General features: G+C 38.9%; 1 protein-coding gene across 2 annotated transcripts in view; it reads left to right on the top strand.

Moving 5' to 3' along the window:
* LOC126189036 (sin3 histone deacetylase corepressor complex component SDS3) overlaps positions 1-25,484 on the top strand; it is a 105,705-nt gene that overhangs the window by 40,522 nt on the left and 39,699 nt on the right. For both annotated transcript variants that reach the window (XR_007537901.1, XM_049930891.1), the window contains exons 3-4: positions 16,722-16,835; positions 25,055-25,256. Coding sequence is in view for 1 of the 2 variants with exons in the window: in XM_049930891.1 (XP_049786848.1) it covers positions 16,722-16,835; positions 25,055-25,256 (316 nt within the window). In the remaining variant the exon portion in view is untranslated. The remainder of the gene's footprint in view (positions 1-16,721; positions 16,836-25,054; positions 25,257-25,484) is intronic.

Here is a 25,484-nt window from a genome sequence, read left to right on the forward strand (position 1 = left end):
GATTGGGGGTAAGAAATGAAAGAGGAAGCAGCCTGGTAGAATTTTGCACAGAGCATAAGGTAACCATAGCTAACACTTGGTTCAAGAATCATAAAAGAAGGTTGTGTACATGGAAGAAGCCTGGAGATACTAGAAGGTATCAGATAGATTATATAATGGTAAGACAGAGATTTAGTAACCAGGTTTTAAACTGTAAGACATTTCCAGGGGCAGATGTGGACTCGGTCACAATCTGTTAGTTATGAACTGTAGATTAAAACTGAAGAATCTACAAAAAGGTGGGAATTTAAGGAGATGGGACCTGGATAAACTGACTAAACCAGAGGTTGTACAGAGTTTCAGGGAGAGCATAAGGGAGCAATTGACAAGAATGGGGGAAAGAAATACAGTAGAAGAAGAATGGGTAGCTTTGAGAGATGAAATTGTGAAGGCAGCAGAGGATCAAGTAGGTAGAAAGACAAGGGCTAGTAGGAATCCTTGGGTAACAGAAGAGGTACTGAATTTAATTGATGAAAGGAGAAAATATAAAAATGCAATAAATGAATTAGGCAAAAAGGAATACAAACATCTCAAAAATGAGATGAAGTGCAAAATGGTTAAGCAAGGATGGCTGGAGGAAAAATGTAAGGATGTAGAGGCATATATCACTAGGGGTAAGATAGAGACTGCCTATAGGAAAATTAGAGACCTTTAGAGAAAAGAGAACCATTGTATGAATATCAAGAGCTCGGATGAAAAATCAATTCTAAGCAAAGAAGGGAAAACGGAAAGGTGGAAGGAGTGTATAGAGGGTCTATACAAGGGCATTGCCCTTGAGGGCAAGTATTATGGAAATGAAAGAGGATGTAGATGAAGATGAAATGGGAGATATGATACTGCGTGAAGAATTTTACTGAGCACTGAAAGACCTAAGTCGAAACAAAGGGCCCAGGAGTGGACAACATTCCATTAGAACTACTGATAGCCTTGGGAGAGCCAGCCCTGACAAAACTGTACCATCTGGTGAGCAAGATGCATGAGACAGACAAAATACCTTCAGACTTCAAGAAAAATATAATAATTCCAATCCCAAAGAAAGCACGTGTTGACAGGTGTGAAAATTAACAAACTATCAGTTCACTAAGTCACAGCTGCAAAATACTAACATGATTTTTTTACAGACGAATGGAAAACCTGGTAGAAGCCGACCTCGTGGAAGACAAGTTTGGATTCTGTAGAAATGTTGGAACACGTGAAGCAATACTGACCCTACGACTTATCTTATAAGATACATTAAGGAAAAGGCAAACCTACGTTTTTAGCACTTGTAGACTTGGATAAAGCTTTTGACAATGTTGATTAGAATACTCTCTTCCAAATTCTGAAGGTGGCAGGGGTCAAATACTTGCAATGAAAGAAGGCTATTTACAATTTCTACAGAAATGAGATGACAGTTACAAGATCGAGTGGGCATGAAAGGGAAGCAGTGGTTGGGAAGGGAGTGAGACAGGATTGTAGACTATCCCCAATGTTGTTCAATCTGTATATGGAGCAAGCAGGAAAGGAAACAAAACAGAAATTTGGAGTAGGAATTAAAATCCATGGAAAAGAAACGAAAACTTTGGGGTTTGCCAATGACATTGTAATTCTGTCAGAGACAGCAAAGGACCCGGAAAAGCGGTTGAACAGAATGGACAGTGTCTTGAAAGGAGGATATAAGATGAACATCAGCAAAAGCAAAACGAGGATAATGGAATGCAGTCAAATTAAATCGGGTGATGCTGAGGAAATTAGTTCAGGAAATGAGACAACTAAAGTGGTACTGAGTTTTGTTATTTGGGGATCAAAATAACAGATGATGGTCGAAGTAGAGAGGATATAAAATGTAGACTGGGAGTGGCAAGTTATGTGTTTCTGAAGAAGAGAAATTTGTTAAGATCAAGTATAGATTTGTGTCAGGAAGTCTGTTCTTGAAGTATTTGTATGGAGTGTAGCCATGTATGGAAGTGAAACATGGACGATAAACAGTTTAGATAAAAAGAGAACAGAAGCTTTCGAAATGTGATGTTACAGAAGAATGCTACATGGGTCGACCATGTAACTAATGAGGTGGTTCTGAATAGAATTAGGGAGAAGAGGAGTTTGTGGCACAACTTGACTAGAAGAAGGTATTGATTGGTAGGACATGTTCTGAGGTGTCAAGGGATCAACAATTTAGTATTAGAGGGTAGTTTGGAGGGTAAAAATCGTAGAGGGAGGCCAAGTGATGAATACATTAAGCAGATTCAGAAGAATGTAGGTTGCAGTAGTTATTTGCAGATGAAGACGCTTGCATAGGATAGAGTAGCATGGAAGGCTGCATCAAACCAGTCTCTGGACTGAAGACAACAACAACAACAACAAAATATAATGATGATGTAAGAACAGAATCACATACTGTGAAGTATGCAATGCATTTTTATGAAATGAGAAAAGGAGATTGAAGGGGTGATGGTGTGGGGAAGCACAAATTCCAGGTGGTAGCCAGATAGATAAAAAAGGTGGAAACTGAACTCAGTCATGACAATGAACTAAAGGAGCAAATTGCTGCTACGCGAATGTTAGAAAATGATTAGAAGTGCTGAGGTGGAAATGGAGGAAGGAAAGGTGGTGAAGTAAAAGATCTTGGTGTGTGAAGCCCCAGTGTACAGGAGTTCGTGGTCCAAGGTTTGGTGGAAGTAACAATGGGGTTAGTGGTAGAGGAGAGAGTATAAACTGTATGTCATTTTGGAACAGAACAGAGAACCAACTAAACCTTGTTCGTTCAACACTTTCTTGCTCCTTTATTTTGCTCTTAAAAATCTCAAGTTATTACAAAATATCCAACTGCATACCTTTCAATACATGATGCAAAACCTCAAGTGAAGTGTGTTGTCTGTAGTACCAACACTATCACCAAATTTTTTTAAAATGCTGTTCAAACATCATCCTATTAGGAGGACCTACATGTTCTTTAAAGCGGGTGACAAAACTTCTACACATTAGTCCAATATAAAATGATTCACAGGATCTATATTGAACATACCCAGCCGGATGAATTATGTTTACCATTGCCCTGACTCCCTCCCAGCTTGCCGAACCTATGTTTCAACTTACACCTTAGTTGCCCCCTCGTAGGAATCCTATCCTAAATCTTTGTGGGAAGGAGTGGGCCACCTTTTTGGAGATGGGTCTCCTATATTGCAACATTCGGTACTTTTTTATATCATCTGTTCGTGGTGGTTTCACCTGCCCATGCTTCCTGTACAAACTGGAGACCAGTGACTGCTTATAGCGATTAGCCACCACAGCCTGCTTCAAAGTGTTTAACTCTTTATTAACTTCGTCCTCATTTAGAGGCAAACTCAACAGTCGTGTAGCACGAAATAGGCTGCCTTGGGCCTAGTGGGATGATTGAAATCATTGCATATTATGGCATCTGATAACTTAAGCTTTCAAAAAATTGACAAGGCTCTCATTAGTCTCATAAGAAGCAAATCCAGGAAACTCAATTTCATATCCACTCAAACTTCCACCATATACTACACCCCTCTCCCCCCGTCCCCCCTCCCTCCTGCAACCACATGCCCGCCATAAATGCACATGAATATGGTTATGCTATGTCTTCCTCCATTTTTGGTGCCTTGAAAAGAGACAACTTGTGGTTTAATGTTTGGTTTTCATGGGACATATTATGAATAAGGTTTTATCTTCACGGAATGTGCAAAGTTTGGTGTGATATCAATTTTTATACTTGTAAATGATCATGAGTGATAAGAATTTTTATTCTCTTGTTTTGTTTTCTTTTAATATTAATACTGCTGTTCATTTTTAGAGATCTTTGTGTGCCTACATGGCATACAGTGATGTAATATGTGCCATTTGTGGTGCTGCTTCTATGTACTACTGGTCTGTGTTTTTAAGTATTTGAATCATTTTGGTAAAGATTTAAAAACAGTATAAATTTTATTGTGGATTTGTATGGTTATTGTATGAATTGTTATATTCTTCATTGTTGAAGAACATTTTAATAAATAAAAGTTTCCTGTGTCCTGTCAGGGCACCCCCTGCAAGAGGTTTCCTTACGGCAGAGGAAGGAGTAAACTGCCAGTTATCTGTATGTAGTGTGAATATACGTTACACATTGACATCTTCAGAAGTGACATTGTTACATAAGTTTAAAATGATATGTTCTGTAACTTCAGCTTAAGTGTTTAGTAATAACTATATTATGCTTGAGTGTAAATTTGTTTTTCTGCCGTGTAGGTTGATTTGAAAATGGGCCTTGGCCCAAAACTAGTAATCAATGAAAAATAAAATATTTGCAACTTTTCATTTTATTGTTCTCTTAAACTTGTCCATTTATGCTCAACATTGTCCATAGAGGAGATGAAATTTTCATGTTGATCTCATATGTAATCTGAAATCTGTTTTTGTTCACTCTTGCTACACAGAAATATCATACTATGTTTCTTTGTTTCCCTATTTACTGCTGTATTCAGTGATGCTGGGAAGTCCCTCTGTTCACTGATTACCTGTTTTAAGCGCCAAATTCATATTCTCGAGGAGAAAAAACCTAGTTTCACAAAGCGCCTAGCATCCAGCGCACATTGGTCTATCGATTACTCATATGATTTTGAAACGCATCCCTGTTTTTGAACACACTCTGTAAGTTGATTTCTGACTGAATCATAAGTTGATTTTTGAATGCGTGCATAGTGTATGTGATTTCTGTCAGGGGAATCCTTGTCGCATCTAGAAATAAACTTTCCTGCTGGCAGAGGGGGACCGGGCTATACGAGCTGAGCGGAGTAAAGCTGAACGAGTGAATGCCAATCGCTGTCTGATTATGTTGTTGATTGAGTTTGTGAATGATCAGCGTTGTTATAATCACTGGGGAAACCAACAGTCAGACTACCAGAGTGGAAATTGCCCCAGTTCGGAAATATCGTAGATCCGGGTCTGATGCGCGGAGCAGTCAGAGTTATAGTGGGGAAGTGTGTAGTCTCCACGTGACCCATGTTTACATTTAGTGATTTTGCTGTTTCCTCTTCGTTTACTGCTCTCACATCGGATCTCCAGGCAGGGACTACTCAAGAGGATGTCGTTATCAGGAGAAAGAAAACTGGCGTTCTATGGATCGGAGCGTGGAATGTCAGATCCCTTAATCGGGCAGGTAGGTTAGAAAATTTAAAAAGAGAAATGGATAGGTTAAAGTTAGATATAGTGGGAATTAGTGAAGTTCGGTGGCAGGAGGAACAAGACTTCTGGTCAGGTGACTACAGGGTTGTAAACACAAAATCAAATAGGGGTAATGCAGGAGTAGGTTTAATAATGAATAGGAAAATAGGAAGGTGGGTAAGCTGCTACAAACACCATAGTGAACGCATTGTTGTGGCCAAGATAGATACGAAGCCGATGCCTACTACAGTAGTACAAGTTTATATGCCAACTATCTCTGGAGATGATGAAGAAATTGAAGAAATGTATGATGAAATAAACGAAATTATTCAGATAGTGAAGGGTGACGAAAATTCAGTAGTCATGGGTGACTGGAATTCGGTGGTAGAAAAAGGAAGAGAAGGAAACATAGTAGGTGAATATGGGTTGGGGCTAAGAAATGAAAGAGGAAGCCGCCTGGTAGAATTTTGCACAGAGCACAACTTAATCATAGCTAACACTTGGTTCAAGAATCATAAAAGAAGGCTATATACATGGAAGAAGCCTGGAGATACTGACAGGTTTCAGGTAGATTATCTAATGGTAAGACAGAGATTTAGGAACAAAGTTTTAAATTGTAAGACATTTCCAGAGGCAGATGTGGACTCTGACCACAATCTATTGGTTATGACCTGTAGATTAAAACTGAAGAAACTGCAAAAAGGTGGGAATTTAAGGAGATGGGACCTGGAGAAACTGAAAGAACCAGAGGTTGTACAGTGTTTCAGGGAGAGCATAAGGGAACAATTGACAGGAATGGGGTAAAGAAATACAGTAGAGGAAGAATGGGTAGCTTTGAGGGATGAAGTAGTAAAGGCAGCAGAGGATCAAGTAGGTAAAAAGACGAGGGCTAGTAGAAATCCTTGGGTAACAGAAGATATATTGAATTTAATTGATGAAAGGAGAAAATATAAAAATGCAGTAAATGAAGCAGGCAAAAAGGAATACAAACGTCTCAAAAATGAGATCGACAGGAAGTGCAAAATTGCTAAGCAGGGATGGCTAGAGGACAAATGTAAGGATGTAGAGGCTTATCTCACTAGGGGTAAGATAGATACTGCCTACGGGAAGATTAAAGAGACCTTTCGAGATAAGAGAACCACTTGTATGAACATCAAGAGCTCAGATGGAAACCCAGTTCTAAGCAAAGAAGGGAAAGCAGAAAGGTGGAAGGAGTATATAGAAGGTCTATACAAGGGCGATGTATTTGAGGACAATATTATGGAGATGAAAGAGGAAGTAGATGAAGATGAAATGGGAGATACGATACTGCGTGAAGAGTTTGACAGAGCACTGAAAGACCTGAGTCGAAACAAGGCCCCCGGAGTAGACAACATTCCATTGGAACTACTGACGGCCTTGGGAGAGCCAGTCCTGACCAAACCATCTGGTGAGCAAGATGTATGAAACAGGCGAAATACCCTCAGACTTCAAGAAGAATATAATAATTCCAATCCCAAAGAAAGCAGATGTTGACAGATGTGAAAATTACCGAACTATCAGTTTAATAAGTCACAGCTGCAAATTACTAACGCGAATTCTTTACAGAAGAATGGAAAAACTAGTAGAAGCCGACCTCAGGGAAGATCAGTTTGGATTCTGTAGAAATGTTGGAACATGTGAGGCAATGAAAGGGAAGCAGTGTTTGGGAAGGGAGTGAGACAGTGCTGTAGCTGTTATTCAATCTGCATATTGAGCAAGCAGTGAAGGAAACAAAAGAAAAATTCGGAGTAGGTATTAAAATCCATGGAGAAGAAATAAAGACTTTAAGGTTTGCCGATGACATTGTTATTCTGTCAGAGATAGCAAGGGACTTGGAAGAGCAGTGGAAAGGAATGGATAGTGTCTTGAAAGGAGGATATAAGATGAACATCAACAAAAGCAAAATGAGGATAATGGAATGTAGTCGAATTAAATCGGGTGATGCTGAGAGTATTAGATTAGGAAATGAGACACTTAAAGTAGTAAAGGAGTTTTGCTATTTGGGGAGGAAAAAACTGATGACGGTCGAAGTAGAGAGGATATAAAATGTAGACTGGCAATGGCAAGGAAAGCATTTCTGAGGAAGAGAAATTTGTTAACATCGAGTATAGATTTAAGTGTCAGGAAGTCATTTCTGAAAGTATTTGTATGGAGTGTAGCCATGTATGGAAGTGAAACATGGACGATAAATAGTTTGGACAAGAAGAGAACAGAAGCTTTTGAAATGTGGTGCTACAGAAGAATGCTGAAGATTAGATGGGTAGATCACATAACTAATGAGGAAGTATTGGATAGGATTGGGGAGAAGAGAAGTTTGTGGCACAACTTGACTAGAAGAAGGGATCGTTTGGTAGGACATGTTCTGAAGCATCAAGTGATCACCAATTTAGTATTGGAGGGCAGCATGGAGGGTAAAAATCGTAGAGGGAGACCAAGAGATGAATACACTAAGCAGATTCAGAAGGATGTAGGTTGCAGTAGGTACTGGGAGATGAAGAAGCTTGCACAGGATAGAGTAGCATGGAGAGCTGCATCAAGCCAGTCTCAGGACTGAAGACCATGACGACGGCGACATCAGATGAGAACAAAACGGATTTTCGTGGCCGGGAGCTGTCAAGTGAATTAAAATAAATTCTCATAATTACGGAAGGCTAATATATGTTACTGGTTTCAGATTTTATTTTATTGCCACTTTTCTGACAGTCACGCATTAATTGCCTTGTAGAAGAATGAAGATATTTTTGTCGCTTTGCTAAAGAAATTTGTTTTTTATTAACCTTTTACGCCGAGGCAGTCAATGTGTTTGAAATGAAGTGTTTAGTTCCACGCCATTGACTAATTTCAACTGCTCGCTGACCGAGCAGGGTGGCGCAGTGGTTAGACACTGGACTCGCATTCGGGAGGACGACGGTTCAATCCCGCGTCCGGCCATCTTGATTTAGGTTTTCCGTGATTTCCCTAAATCACTCCAGGCAAATGCCGGGATGGTTCCTCTGAAAGGGCACGGCCGACTTCCTTCCCAATCCTTCCCTAATCCGATGAGACCGATGACCACGCTGTCTGGTCTCCTTCCTCAAACCAACCAACCAACCAACCAACCAACCAACCAACCAACTGCTCGCTGCATTTCAAGTGCACATTTTCATCGCTCTAGCACGTATGGCATTATGCCATAATAAAGAATCAAAAATGAGTTAATACAGTACTGGTACTCCAAGAAAATTTACAACCCGAAACCCACACTGAAAAGCTTAATATCAGGTCGAGGCCTATATCATTGGGAATCTGGATATATGAATGTGCTCTGTAAGTATACACTTTAAATGTGCCATTTTAGTATGGTTCACGAAATTCTGATGCTCTTGGAGTATTCTCTGATGTCTCTCTTCCTTTTATGACATAATGTAAGATCTTTCAATGTTTTACACGTACGAACATACGGGCTTCCTGTATCATAGTAGCTGCCAAAGCGCGGTGGTGCCTGTTATCTGGCACTCTCTGACAACTACTGAAACGAATCTATTTCTAACAGGTCGCAGGAAAATATTGCAAATGGTGGTTTGAAAAGCGTTACTTTCAAAGTAAATTTCCGTTTACGCAAGTTGAACTTCATGTGAGAATGTACGATTAATTTCTTAAATCACAGAGCGTTCGATGACGAGCCATTTTGAGCCCAGAAGGTCAGACATTCATGATGTTATTATGAGCAAATTGATGTAGTGCTACGGGAAACTCTCTCTTCTCTACGGTAACCAATTTATTTGTGGAAAACTTAGAGGACAATTCACTGGACTCGGCTAAAAATTTTACTGGCACATTTGTGTGATACATGTTAAAGTGTAACACACGCAAAGAAGATAAACATTATATGTGAAAGCTTAGTTTCTCTTGCAACTTATTAACCTTAGAGACCAATATTATGTGTGAAAGCTTTTCTTTTCTTTTAGCAACACTATGTATATTAATTTAAAACATTAACTTCGCCTGTTTGTGCATCCGTGCTACTTAACAGTGATGTTGCTATTAGCCGACTGTGGTCTGAATAACTGCTGTCATCGGCTGGTGGGATCACGTGACATGAGCTGTGACTGGCTTTACAAAAGTGCATTGCAATCTCGATTACAATGGTTCGGAAAGTAACATGTGGTGTATGGTGGAATTCGAATTTATACTTTTCTAATACGAAAATATGCAGCGTACATGTTGCTGCACATCAAAAATCTTTCCAAAAGGGGTTTTCTTCCCTGAATTTAGTTTTCTAAAAGTGCCAGGAAATTCTACGCATGTGTATAAAAACATAACAATTCAAAGGATTGATAAGTTTTACAGTTCCGAGGGAAAATATACTGTCGCCTAATAACACAGAAAAAGTGTGTTCTCTTCCAGGAGAAAGTGTATTTTTAACCGGGAAACCCAGGATTTTTTTTTCTTTGTCTGTGTATGCACCCTGCAGGTGGAATGAGAAGTATTCAGGGATATGACAGGAATATTCATTTGAAGCAAAAATATTTCGTACGGACATATGCCCTATTCCAAATGGTTTGCAAGATAGAAGACATTTGACGTACATTATTTTTTTATTTTCTGTATTATTCAGTACTTTTATCAGGTTTACGCATCTACAACACTTAGTATACATTATAACATGTGTTTTACAAAATATCATTTTAAAAATACGTGTTTTTATCACATTGAACTGTAAGAGTTATCTTGCACATCACATCAATGAGGGCAGCAGTATCTGTGGTGTGACTGAGCATTTCATCTCTTGTATTAATGTTTTGTTTATACACCTGTCTTCATCCAACCCCATAAACAAAAATCTAATGATCTTGGTGGCCAGTTAATTGTACTAACACAATCAATACAGCAATTAGGTTAAGTGCAGTTGAGACGTTCCCTTACATGTTTGGTGAAATGTAGAGCGGCTCCGTCATTCCAGTGTGTGTGGGCAAAGGAACGTCCTCAAGGTGTTAACCTAATTTTTCAAGAAAGTGCTTGTAATTCTGTCCTGTCATTTCCTTTACTAAAATTACTGGACCTATCAAATGTTACTGATAATGCTGCACCAAATATTAATCAAAAAACTGAGTTGTAAATTGGTGTCTGCCATAGCTTGTGCATTTTCCTGTGACCACCAATGTGTACTACGATTATTATTATTACATGTGTTTTTGATTCTTAAACATGGCTTCGTCAGTGAATATTGTTAATGGAAACAATGTTGTTTAACCAGTGAAAAATTCAACTGATGTGGCATTGTTGCCATTGTGAAGGTCGTGGACATACTGTATGTGAAGTGGATACTAGTTTCCCACTTACAGTGTTTGCCATACACGAGACATTGATTTGTTCATACTGTCACCATGCACTGGCAGTGGGACTGTGCTGCACCAGTTCAACAGTGTGTTCCTGTTGCTGCAAAGGTTGTTAAACTAAATATTCAGAAGAAAAATTGGGATTTGGAAGAATATCTGTTTCACGCATGTGCTAAAACTCTGGTAAACACTCTAAGACAGTCTCTGATTCACACTCTATCCCTTGCACTACTTAACTCACAACACACCATGGACAATTGCAAGTTCATTGGCTAGTTTAATACCAGGATGACATCCCGAGCAAAGAGGCTGAAATTAAGGTAGGTTGGGTCAAAGGAATTAGGTAGGTAAGACACAGGTGTGCACCACTAGCCCAGAAACAAATGTACATTGTTTTCAGTTTTTACATTGTGTTTTGTCACAGAAACCAGTTAGAATAGGGTGTATGTTCATATGAACTTTATTTCAAATGAATGTTTGTCATATCCCTGACTGTTGACCATTTCTTATGGGACACTCTGTATACATAAATGAGCTGATGGATTGGGTGAGCAGCAGTCTGCCATTGTTTGCTGATGTTGTAGTGTATGGGAATGGGTAGTCATTGAGTGACTGTAGGATGATACAGAATAACTGACAGAACTTCTTTTTTGTATGAAAAATGGCAGCTTGCTCTAAATGTGGAAAAATGTGAGTCATGGAGGTAAGAAGGAAGACTAATTCTGTAATGTTCGAATACAGTACAGTGCTGCTAGACACAGTTACGTCGACTAAATATCTAGGCATAATGTTCCAAAGTGACGTGAAAAGAAATGACCATGTAAGGTCTGTTGCAGGAAAGGTGAATGGTCGATTTTGGTTTATTGGAAGAGTTCTAGGAAAAATCTTGATTACTGATAGTCCACAGTTACGGATGTGACAATTGTACAATTGACATTGAAGCATTAACATGAAAATAAAAATGGATAGAACTGAATGTGAACAATATACATTGCAGGTTTGACGATGTAAGTTGTATTGATTTGCTACTAAACAAAAGAGAAGGAAGTTTTACAAATGTAACATAGCCATCTCTTCTCATGGAATGGCTCTGGTGTGTTTGAGATCCTCAGGTTGGATTAAATGAAGACATGAAGCAATTTTGAGGCATGGTGCTAGATTTGTTTTGGTTGGTTGAGTCAACACGTGAGTACTACAGAAATGCTTCATGTATTGCAATGGGAATCCCTGACAGGCAGAAGACATTCTTTTTGCAAAACACTATGGGAAATGTTAGAGAACTGACCTTTACAACAGACTGCAGAATGACCACAATATGCATCTCACAGAGGACCATAAAGATAAGATAAAAGAAATGAGGGCATCTACAGAACATGTAGATTAATGCCTTCGACAAAAGGCATATTTTCTGGCCTCCCACTCTTGGGAATGATCTTGGAGACATTGAAGCTGCTCAGCTATTTGCATTCTGTTGTAATAAGTGTCTATGGGAAGTGGTTGAAGGATGATGATTTGAGTAGGTGACAAGGTGCAAGACATTGATTTCTCATCACAGATGGTGATGCATAAGCAGTGAACTGTGGCATATCTGATGGAAAGAGAAAAATGCTGATGCTGGCTTAACTGTTTCTAAGCACAGTTCAGTGTACATTGTTGAACATTGCAGGTGACCCTTACTGTTTACATGCTGATGTCATCAATTACAATAACAGTGGGCACGAAATCATCAAGATTGGACTGTGGATCAATGGAAGTGTCGTCTGGGTGGATGAATCACATTTCTTGTTAGACTGTGTTGATTATTGTGTCTGGATATGCCATAATCTAGTAGAACTTCTGCTCCATGGACAAAGGACAATGGACACAGTACTATGCTATGGGGGACATTCACCTGGGGTTCTATGCGACCTGTGGTAGTAACTGACAGATTGACTATGGGAACATTATTGCAGGTCACCTGCCTACCTTCATGCTTGATTTCTTCGACAGATGGCGTCTTCTGGCAGGATAGCTTATATGTCGCAAGGCCAAGATGGTGCTACAGTGGTTTAACTAGTGTGATAGTGAACGCAATGGTGATTTCTTGGTGAACTAATTTTTGTCTGATTAGAAACTGACGGAACACATCTGGACCTCTAATTGGATGCCATCAGTGCACCCACAAACAACCAGCATGTAATTTATAGGAATTCCATGACCTGTGCATAGACATTTGATGCCACATATCTCTGGAAATGCACCAAGAACTTGCCAAATTCGTACCGCGCACAATTATCGATATATTGCATTATAAAGGCAGACCAGTGTGCAGAAAAGCAGCTACTCAGCCTTTTGGGCCATCAATGTATGTTATGTACTAAGACAGCTGCAAAATGTGCAGCTGTCAAGAAAAAGAAAATGTTTTCCCTATGTTATTGATACAATGCAAAGTATGAATGAAAATGCAGTCGACCACAGTGAATAAAGTGGTTTGTGGAGTGTTTGGAGGTAAGTTCTGAAAGCCAATAAATGTATTTAATTAGCACAAGTGAGATATTCATTGTCATTAGCATAACATATTTTGTAAGCCTTAGCCTTCTGTAGAAGATTGTTCCTTTCTTCCCTGTTTAGTGCCAAACTTTAATTTTGAATTCCAAAGTTTCTTATGTTCTCTCTGGCAGTTCTTATCTTAAAACTCCCCTTGTTCCTTGAGGCGCTACGCTGAATATCTTCATCATGCTCTTTTTATCTCTCAATATATGTTCTGCCAATTCCAGCCTTTTTATTTTAATGTAAATGATATTTGGGTTTGCTTTGTGGTGAATACATTGGGCTTATGACCAGTCTGCAGTGATGCAGGGTGTGGAAGTCCTGTGTTGGTAAATTCGCAGAGGTTGGGATGGATGTGGATCCCCTTCATTGTAGTTTCATGAAGACAGCAGAATGTGGAGCTGCCCTAGTGCTTAGTTGTTCAGATGGGGGACAGGAACTTGGAACCTTGTGATATAGTAATGGCAGCAGCATCATAGACGTTGATGAACATCACATTGCTACTTTGCTGTTAGGCTACAGGGTTGCAGTGCAGGTGCTTCCAGGTGACTTTGTGGAAGTGTCGGCATGTATGGGTGTTACTCGTAAATGTTATGGAACAGAGGTAATGACCAAGATCTGACTATTGTCATGTGGCAGATAATATTCAGTTTTGGATTTCAGGACTGACATTATTCTAGCAGTTTACTTCTGCTTCAAGGCAAGTGAAACTATGCACATGAAACATATGAACCAATTTCTATGAATGGGTGTTCATTAGGACAGCCTCCATATCTGTAGGTTCATCTTTTTAGCAGCTGTTTCAAAACTTGTAAAGGCTTCCTTCATTGCTCTTGGGTGTTCTTGCAAGTAATGTCAGTATCATCTGCATATGCCAGCATCTGAACTGGTTTGTGCAGGATAGTCCCCCTTGCATTGATGCCCGAATCTTACGACCTTTTCTAGGGAGTCAGGATAATGAATGTCCCAGTTGTACTCCATTTTTAGGGTTCTGTACCTCAGCTGGTAGAAACAGAACCCTCATAGCCAGCCTGACTGACTGGACCCCCTTTCTCTCAGGAACAGGTAGAAGTACTATTTTGAAATTTACGCCACATACCAAGGTATATGGCCCCTTGGTGGCGTGAAAAATTAGAACTAAGTCAGTGTAGTTGAAAGGTACAGCAATTTGCCATGGATTTCAATATTCGCGAATTCACTCATCGAAACCTATCAGTGAACTCTCAAATCAAATCTTGGTCTTCTTTTAAATGTAGCCTTCACCTCTCAATGGTGTGATGAGTCTCATAGGGAGGGGGGGAGAGAGGAGATAGTTCAGATTCCACTTTAAACTGTAGATCCTCCTTCCCTGGTTGGATAACTGGGGTTGTTTAGGGACGCGCAAGTCACTGAAGTGTCAAATAGAAAGACTTGCATAGGACATTGAACAACACAGAAATCATCATCATCATCTATATACATAATTAAATTTGTGCGGAACCATCAAATACGAGATTTATTTGCACATGTCCAGTTTTTATTTGTGGTCACAGCACTTGATGACTTATTCTGTATCTTAACTTCACTCCACATGTTTTCCGTTGTAGCTTTCACTCAAGACGATAAATTCATTAGGAATCTCTTACTCTCTCATTGCTATATACAGCCCATTCTGTCAATACTGTAGTAGACTGATCTGAAGTTTTTAAAAGACTCAATTTGTATCAATGCCAAATTCTTTGTGTTTTCTAGTACTTGATGTATTGTGAAGATCTAATCAACAGTAGTTCTTTCTTGGGGAAAAAAATTGACATTTACAGTCACCAACAGCATTTTCAGCATAGGATACAGGTCTGTTAAAGAGGATGCATGTCGGCAGGCTGGAGGTTTCCATATCATTGTATGTGTATTGTTGTCATTAAGAGATGTACTGTCCACTACCATATGTCTCATGGAATCAAAGTGTAAAAGTCTGACCCCATTGTCATTTTAGTTATCATGAAGACTGTATTTTCCAATGGAAGACCCGTCTTTCCCCATTTTAGCCTGTCTTAGCTTCTCCTCTGACATTCGTTGCATATTTCATCTAACTCATCATAAAAAGCATCTTTCTCTTCTTTTCTCTTAGTTGGTTCATGGTCAATCTTGAGACTATAGTTGAAGAATTTCCGTCTGCATAATCAGTGTGATTTTGCGTGTAAGCCCATAATATTTTATCCTCTCATTTACAATAAAACCAATACTAAACCTGACATCTTTACTTTGACAGCTATAAAATATCATGTGTGGGTGTGCATACGTCAGCTTGGCATTTCTTATGTTTTATTACTATGTATCCACTAGTGGGAAATGCACCCACTGGACCTCTTTTTTCCCCTGTGAGGAAAGATTCTGTTACAGCAATTCCAATATTTTTCCATGCAGACTGTAACTGGTATAGAAACTGCAGTCTAACACACTGGAAAGAGTTAAGCCATTTGTGTGAATTTTGACATTTGCAAAACATGTTGAAGGTAAAATGTGATGAGGTGGTATTTCATTTTTGTGTAAAAAAATAAGTACAGCCAAATTAAAAGATATTGGGATGTGAGAAACTGTGTACCGACATACATGGCAGTCCCTTTGTTAACTCTTGGCTGTGGAGGTGAGACAAATAATTGTAATTACTCTGTACTGTGTCTTCAACAAGTTGAGGCTCAATCTAAAATACAATATACAAATGTAAAGCTGTTGGGTAATATAAGGACGAAAATTTAATTGTGGAAATTTAATGTGCTAAAGGCAAGACAGTATTTGTCACTGTACACATAGCAAGGCCAGTATATAGGACACAGACTTAAGTGGTTTGTCTAGACAGAAAATACAGAAAAATACACTAAATCATGTCGTATAATAAAGAAAGAGGCTTTTTACCTTAGGCTTTCCAGAGGGAATGGAATAAGGGTCTCTTGGTATTCAAATATAATGTTGCTAAAGGAGAACTATGCAGAAACAAGTTCACAGTGGGATGTGAAAGAAAAAGATTGTTATGGGAGCATTGTTTGTAGGTGGAATAACAGAGAGCGATACCAAGAAAACAACGGGAAACTGCTGAAGCAGTAGTCTGTGGTATATACTTATAGGGCACAACAGGAAGAGTTGAGTGTGGAAACTGGTTTGGTTCAATCCAGTGTCATCAATAAGAGAACAAAGACACTTGGCCATAGACAAAGTTTTACAAGCAATTTTTTAAGGAGTATTAGGAAAGGTAAAGTGTAGGAAATATGGCCTATATAAAACTAGACTGAGTTTACTGCATGAATGGCATCAACTGCTAATGAGGAAAGTATTGTTTGGTTCTTAATATCTTATTTGACATTTGCACAATAAGCTTGATTTATTGATTCTTAGCTGATATAAAATGTGATAAAATTGAGATTCTAGCATTCTTCCATGTTAGTAACAGATTGTTATTGAGAACAGATACTCCATTTCTTCCAGAAAAAAAAATAAAAGAAGGAAGGTCACAGTCTTTAATATTGTAATAATTAAAGACAGCAGTGTAGATGAAAAGAAAATTGGAAAAAAAGACGTATTTACACGAGATGTGTGTATTTTAATCAGTGGCAATTAATTTTAAGCTGTTCAATGATATTTTGTCTTAGTATTTACTGGAATTTACAATTGTTAACATTTTTATGGAAATTTGTGTTGCAGAATGTACCAAGACAAACTTGCCAGTTTAAAGAAACAGCTCCAGCAATTGAAAGATGGGACACACCCAGAATATAACAGAAAACTGAAGAAGTTAGAACAAGCTTATAGAGAGAGGTAATATTTTGAAAAATTGTGTGGTACAGAAAGTCATAATTGTCACATTATTATTATTATTATTATTATTATTATTATTATTGGTCATCATTTTCAACATGGGAGTGGTCATCAAGTAGTTAAAACTTAAGTCTTTCCATTACTGTCATTATGGTTTCTTTGGATTAAATCTTTTGAATGTTTGTTACTAAGTGTTTATAACATTACAGTAGATAACTAATTCAGTGCCATAACGGAATGCGCAAAAGTTGGCAGGTAGGCACACCACTCTCAGTATGGATTCTGCATATTGTCTGTTTCTGCAAGCTTAGACAAAGGTGTTGTGTGCATGCAAATGCATTAACCCTCTGTGTGTGTTACTACTTTTTGTGCTTACACCATCTAAAAGTAACAAAGTGAGTGGGAAAACCACTACTTTAAAGGGAAAAAAGCGGCATCTTCTTCAGTTACATTAAATAACAGTTCTTTATCTTACGCTGTTTAGTGTTTATCTTAATACACTAGTATTTTTCAAAGGAAATAGTTGTCTACATTACAGCACTTACCATGCAGCTCTGCAATGGACATTCCTGTTTGAATTGGACCTAAAAGGAATTTTCTCTCCTCTAAGGTGCCGTGGATGACAACCACAGGGGTCCTACTAAGAAATGAAAAAACACCCCAGGTCATCTCTCCAGATTGTTGGGCCGGATGGTGGACAACAGGTTGGTATCCCACCCTGCCTGGGGCATCTCAAGACACGTCTTCACCATACGGCCCGACAACCAGAAGTGATGGTCTGTGATGCCATTTCATTTCATAGCAGTACCCCTTTGGTTGTCATCCGCTTACAACTCTGCAGTACATTGATGATATTATATGCCTCGTTTTGTTGCCCTTCATGGCAAGCCATCCTGGGCTTTCCGTTCAGCAAGATAATGCATGCCCACACTCAAATGTTTCTACTACTTGTATTCATGCTTATCGGACCCTACCTTGGCCAGAAAAGTTACCATGTCTCCCAAATTGAGAAAGTTTGGAGCATTATGGGCAGGGCTCTACAACCAGCTCGGGATTTTGACGATCTAAAGTGCCAGTTGGACAGAATTTGGTACGATATCTGTCCGGAGAATATCCAACAACTATTAATCAGTGCCAAGCTGATTACCTACTTGCATCCAGATGTGGACCAACACATTGGTGACTTGCTAAATTTGTGAAGCTCTTTCTCTTGAATAAACAGTAAAAGTTTTCTGAAACTGTCATCATTTGTTTGCCTGTACGTGTACATCACACCTACCAATTTGCGGCGCATTTCTATAATTCCTTCATGTTTTTCTTAAATAGTGTATATTCCCTTGTATGAGGTTGGTGACACTGTCAATATGTCACTCTGTTTGCAGGTAGGCAGGGGAAACTATGGGAGTCGATCAGTGTCATTTCTTTTTGATGGGGAATGACCTATTCTTATATGTGTACTATATTTTATCATACATTTTCATTAATGCAAAATTGTTATGAATGCTCTATATGTTGTTAAATCGAGAAAACATTTTACAGATCAATTATTGTAATGTCTTTCATTGCAGTCTGTTGTCTTGCCTGTTTTCACAATCACATATTTTGTTCATTTGTAGAACAGTTTAAGATCTATTCTAAGTATAGAGCAGCAAGTCAATTTAAAGTGCCGTGCTCTGCTTGTGTAACACAGTTGTCAGAATAAATGCAATAGATGACTGCAGTAAAAGACAAAATAATAAGTGTTCTGTTTGTATACAGCTACCAATAATTTTGTAAGCTGAGGGAAATTAAATTCAATAAAAAGTGTCTGCACATAACGTCGTCCTATATTGTAATTTGTTCTACAATAGCAATCTGACAAAACAGTCCAATTGCAAGTACTTTCACTACATCACATTCAAACATGTCCACTTGGTGAACTTAATCACCGTTCTCACCTTCCTATAGATAAATACTTTGCCAAATTGACAGACTGTCACAAAAATTAAACTAATCTCATAATGGGGAACTTAATACAGGGTGTCCCACATAAAACCAGTATGCCTCATGCTTGAGATTCAAGTAATAATGGACTAACTAGAAAAGAATAGGTAATAGTAACATTAAAAAAAAAACATGTTTTTACATGTTTGTCAGAGATGCTGGAAGTTGTGGCCGCAGCCATCCATGCGTCACAGACTTCGTGTGATGGTGTTGCTTGCAACACACTGTAATTCTGCAGGCATGATGATTATAATTTTTCTAGTAATGTGTTGTGTGAGTATTGTCTGCATACACTTTGCATTTTAGTGTACCCCCTAAAGACAACACGATGTTAAGTCAGCGGAACTTTAGGGCCAGATGCCTCCACTGCCAAGCCTGTTTTCAGGGAACATGTTGGGGATGTGGGCAATATTTTGGTTGGATATGTGAGCAGTTGCTTTGTCTTGTTGGAATACTGCAAACAGCTTCTCTGCACCTGTTAATTGTGTGTAGAAAGATTCAAAGGTCTTTAGATATCTTGAGTTTTTTAAGGTGCTATTGAAGATGTGAGGTCAGTAATGCACAAGCAGACAGTGCACACCGCACCTGTATTTTCCAAATGGAGGAGTTCGTCACGCAGAATATCTGGGTTGGCCTGCAGCCAGTAACTGGAATTCTCGGAGTTTACCTAACCTAACAAATGAAACCAGGCCTCATCAGACATGAAGTACAGCAAGGATACCCAAGTAACCATTGGCACTTGATGTTAACAACCAGTTACAATAATTAGTTCTTTTTCCTGATCATTAAATTTCAACACTTGCACCACACTCATGTGATGGACTTCTAATTTAATGTCTTTTAATACATAATGCACAAGATACACCAAATGCTGCAGTAACCTCCTGATGACCAATTTGCGGGAACTTCTCGTAATGTTTGACTTTCTCACTGTCAGTCACCTATTCCTTTGCACATTGTGAACGGGTCTTACAGCCTCTATTTCTTGTAAGATCTTGAATAATGGTGGTTGTTGGCTGATAAAATGCAGTGTAACCAACCTTAGACACAGGGTTTCCACTTCACAAGAAATTCAACTAGAGTTAGTCAGTACATAAGGCATACTTGTTTTATGCAGTACACTCTGTATAATGTAAGAGTTGAAGTGATGTAGCAGTGGGCAACCAATTGGAGGATCAACTCAAGAGCCTGACATGCCTTTACTGTTTAAACAGTTCAAACAGCAACTTATACTGGCTTCGCACGGGTGGCACTGAATGTTGGTTGCAGCAGTAATAAATAAGACACAAAAACCTTCCTTGTGAATCTGCCATTTAGTGAAAATCCTATCAAAATCTCTACTGTGTTTACTGAGATTAGCCATCACATTCAGGCAGAAAAGTGCAGTAGGAGCTTTAATTTAGTAGTACATGTAAATATCTTTCTAATGTTAACAACTGCAAGATCTTTGATATCAGTATACGTCCACTCTACGTATCATCAATGCATAACTTAGTTCATAGTAGGTACACTACTGGCCATTAAAATTGCTACACCAAGAAGAAATGCAGATGATAAACGGGTATTCATTGGACAAATATATTATATTAGAACTGACATGTGACTACATTTTCATGCAATTTGGGTGCATAGATCCTGAGAAATCAGTACCCAGAACAGCCATCTCTGGCCATATTAACGGCCTTGATACGCCTGTGCATTGAGTCAAACAGAGCTTGGATGGCGTGCACAGGTACAACTGCCCATGCAGCTTCGACACGATACAACAGTTCATCGAGAGTAGTGACTGGTGTATTGTGATGAGCCAGTCACTTGGCCACCATTGACCAGACATTTTCAATTGGTGAGGGATATGGAGAACGTGCTGACCAGGGGCAGCAGTTGAACATTTTCTGTATCCAGAAAGGCCCGTACAGGACCTGCGACATGCACTCGTGCATTATCCTGCTAAAATGTAGGGTTTCGCAGGGATCGAATGAAGGGTAGAGCCACGGGTCTTAACACATCTGAAATGTAACATCCACTGTTCAAAGTGCCGTCAATGCGGACAAGAGGTGACAGAGACTTGTAACCAATGGCACCCCATACCATCAAGACGGGCGATAAGCCAGTATGGCGATGACGAATACACGCTTCCAATGTACGTTCACCGCGATGTCGCCAAACACAGATGCGACCATCATGATGCTGTAAACAGGACCTGGATTCATCCAAAAAAATGACATTTTGCCATTCGTGCACCCAAGTTCGTCGTTGTGTACACCATCGCAGGCACTCCTGTCTGTGATGCAGTGTCAAGGGTAACTGCAGCCAAGGTCTCAGAGCTGATAGTCCATGCTGCTGCAAACATTGTCGAACTGTTTGTACAGGTGGTTGTTGTCTTGCAAATGTACCCATCTGTTGACTCAGGGATCGAGACTTGGCTGCATGATCCATTGGAGCCATGCGAATAAGATGCCTGTCTTCTCGACTGCTAATGATAAAAGGCCGTTGGGATCCAGCATGGCGTTCCGTATTACCCTCCTGAACCCACCGATTCCATTGCTAACAGTCATTGGATCTCGACCAACGCGAGCAGCATTGTCACGATATGATAAACTGCAATCACGACAGGCTACAATCTAACCTTTATGAAAGTCGGAAACATGATGGTACGCATTTCTCCTCTTCACACGAGGCATCACAACGATGTTTCACCAGGCAATGCTGGTCAACTGTTGTTTGTGTATGAGAAATCGGTTGGAAACTTTCCTCATGTTAGCACATTGTAGGTGTTGCCACCAGCACCAAACTTGTGTGAATGCTCTGAAAAGCTAATCAATTGCATATCACAGCATCTTCTTCCTGTTGGTTAAATTTCGCGTCTGTAGCATGTAATCTTTGTGGTGTAGCAATTTTAATGGCCAGTAGTGTAATTAAAATGGTTAGATCTTTTTTCTAATTGTATATGGCAAATATTGCTAAATCATGTTTGAATATTCCCACCATTTTTAAGATACACAACTGCACAAAGATGTGAGAGCATTTTGCAACTGATATTTCATAATGTGCACAAAGAACTGACTTGCATGGTAAATTTCATATTATCTAGCCAATTTATCAGAAAACAAAAGACTACTTTTACCAGCTGATTATATATGCTTCCTGTTTCCAATTGATTGTTAGTCATTTCCATTGTCATGTGCATATTCAGCACAATTTGAATAAGAATGAACAAATCAGTAAATTAATCAGTGATACATATGTTTATATTATTTTACTTGCGCTTTCCTTAGGAATTGTTGCGTGTAACTTAGTTACACCACTGTTCTGATGAGGCTATTTTTACAGTTTCCAGAGTCTCCAATGGATTTACTTCTGCCTGCACGAATTTTAATTCTTCATATGCCTCATAGTATTTGATTTGAACTCCTGCGAGCCCAGTGCTATTAATACAGCAGCTATATTTGTGATGGTAGTGTGATAACACTGTGCCCATAATTCCCAGCTAGTTTGTTCAGAAACAGGTGTATTCAAGAGGCAGCTGAGCAAACGCTGAGGCTTGCTCCCTTCCGGGGAAATGAGTGCTTGTGATAATATGGGCTAGTCTGATGTCATTATTTGGTTCTGGAGAATTGCAAACTGTGTGCTGTTCTCAGAAGAATGACAATGTGTTAGGTTTGATACAGTCTATACACATCCATGTATACTTATGATATAATGCTTAAAGCAAAGAGCAGCTCATTTTAAGTTGATGGAAAGCACCATGATGGCTGAATTAGGAACTTCATAGATCAGGCACACCAATGTAAATTTACAATACATCAGTGTGGGATGCATAGCTGAAGTTAGAACTTACACTTGCACAATGTGGCTGGCAGTTGAGTGACACGTTTCAAAATGAAAAAAGTCTCATAGACTTGTATAGAAATTTCCCTCAACATAAATTTTGATGACTTGACAAGTTTGTAGCTATAATCATATCGATGTTTGGACATACATACTTGCGAAAGCAACTTATTCGCAATGAAGAGAATGAAATCCATCCACAGAACCTCACTGACATACATATCTTTGAATGGTTAGTGCTCAGGATGTGGTATCGGAAATTGGTTCTTAAGTGAAAATCCAAATAAGTGGTATTCATTAACATCCAATGTTTTTATGCTTAATATGTCAATAACATATTGACAAAATACAAGTTGACGTAAGTTTAAACATAGTCCAGAAACAAAAGTCATCATCACACGGCATCATTTGTAAGGAATAGATTTTGTAGTTAGCTGCACTGTTAATTAGCTACATTCATTTCCAGAGAATCCACATTAGCGGTCATAGAATGTACTTGTTAACAACAGTTTCTCATGCAGAGTTGTGTGTTCGTTCCTCCTTCCTACACCCCCCCCCCCCCCCTCCCTTTCGAATCCCCATTGGTAATCACTGTGAGCTGGCTGAATGCTGACTGCTGTGATGTAATCATGAAGCAGCTTGCATGAGCAGATCTTTGAAGAGGCAAGATCCACAAAGTAGGAAGCAACTGAAATTGATTGTGAAAGAAATGTTCCACTTTCACAGTTTTGTTGTTGAACTGTTCTTGGATTTGGACATAAAAAATGCTGTACTTTATTTAGGTGACTCTTAGTGCCACCTAAGGCTTGTTGAATGGTAAAGGGCATTGTCCAAAATAGTTATGAATGGTCTACTTATTTTTCTTCAACAGTAAATCTTCAGTCACTGCTGAAATGTGTTCCCATGTATTTTTAATGGTAGTTGGATGTTTTCTGTTAGTTGCAAGTGTTGTAGAATTTTCTCTGAGTTGTAAGTGTTTTCTCCTTTCTCAATTAATAAGAATAAATATGAATTAACTGGAAGTGTTAGTAATAATAGTCCCAGTTGGTTAATTTATGTAGGTGGGAACTTAAGTAGTGGCAACACTGCTATGGAGACATGATGCAGTGGAATCTACTATTGTCACTGATAGCACCTCCGAGCAAATGGACTCACCCGTCCCATGTTATTGGCGTGCGCACAATTGAGGGAAACACAGTCACTTGTGAATGAGCGGTGTAACGTAATGGTGTCATTATGTTTTCGAAACAGGAACAATGGATTTTGATCAAGATTGAATGTGCCAGAGGTCATACAGCACGACAGTGTCATCAAGGTCAAAGAGGCGTGCGAGGAATCGGCAGTGCCCGCCCATCATTTTGCACGACATAGCACAGGCGCATATAGTGCAAGCTGTGGCTGCTCTGTTCGGTCTATGGGACTGGGAAGTACTGTACCATCCACCATACTCCCCGGACTTAAGCCCTTGTGACTTTGATTTGATTCCGAAGATAAAGGAACCAGTTTGTGGCATTCGCTTCAGAACTGTTCCAGAGATTCAACAGGCAGTAGACCGCTCCAATGCACCATCAACAGAACAGGCTCTACTAACGGTAAAGTACGGCTTCCACATAGCTGGAAATGGGTTCTACACAACACTGATGACTACTTTGAAGGGCAGTAACAGGTGTAAACGTGTAACTCTTTTGTCTCAGTTGTGAATAAATCATTGTCACTATTTAAGTTCCAACCATCGTAGATTACAGATTGATCATATAACTTATGACAATGGTAGTTACCCAACGAAGGGTGGCTTGAAACTTCGGTATTGGTTGAGGAGTCAGTTCAGAATGATTTTTTGATTGAAATATCAAATATTAATTGAAAATCACTTTTCACTCTCAAAGTGCTAAGTGTTAAATATTTGGATTTTATTTCATTTTGGGTGTGGGAGAAATAGATGTAAGTAGATGAAATTTGGCTGGGAAGTAATGTTTATAATCTCACTCTGTTGTTTTCTGGCTACCGTGTTCATTGCAGTTAAGTGATATTTCATTTGTCAAATTGAGAGATGAGTTTTGAAGCAAAGTGTTTTTCAGTGGAAATATTGAGCAGTGTCTGAACTACAGATAAAAGTTGAATTGTATGTAACCCTAGATTACTAAACTCCCATAAAATTTAAAACTGCAGTAGGGTATAAAACAGGACTTCTGTACTTAATCTAATATGTGACATAATATTCGAGATCAAATACTTGAAAGTAACTAATGCATAATTTATAAATTATGAGATTCTTTGAATAAAATGTGTAGTAGTAAACTTCACGGTGGTTCAGTAGTAATGTAAGATTTTCCAGCCTGTAGTGTTCTAGGGTTAAAGTGTGAAAGAGAGAAAAAAGCTAATTTGGGCACCTTCCTTGTGTGTTTCAGGTTGCGTTTAAACATCATTTCAAGGGATTATTTAAATGAGTGTGTGGAAAGAGATTACACTATTGAAAAAAAGGCAGCAGCAAAAGAATTTGAAGAAAAGAAGATAGAACTTCGTGAGACGCTTATAAGTGATTTGGAGGAAAAGAGAAAACTTATAGAATCTGAACGTCACACTATGGAGTTGACAGGCGATTCTATGGAAGTAAGTATTGTGAAGTACTGTAGTAATCTATCGAAATATGATGAAAACCGAAAATAGATTTTTTTCGACCTGAACCACAGTGTGGTCCCATTAAATCTTGAAACTTTTGAATAAGTGTGTGTTTTAGTGGGTATAAGGAAGAAAATAGGTTAAGGAAAATGAAGACATGAAGAAGTAAAAGTACTATCTTCTTTAGGAAGACTTACAAGGAAAAGGTGTTATTGTTCA

This window comes from Schistocerca cancellata, chromosome 1 (genome assembly GCF_023864275.1).
Source record: "Schistocerca cancellata isolate TAMUIC-IGC-003103 chromosome 1, iqSchCanc2.1, whole genome shotgun sequence".
Taxonomy (NCBI): Eukaryota; Metazoa; Arthropoda; class Insecta; order Orthoptera; family Acrididae; genus Schistocerca; species Schistocerca cancellata.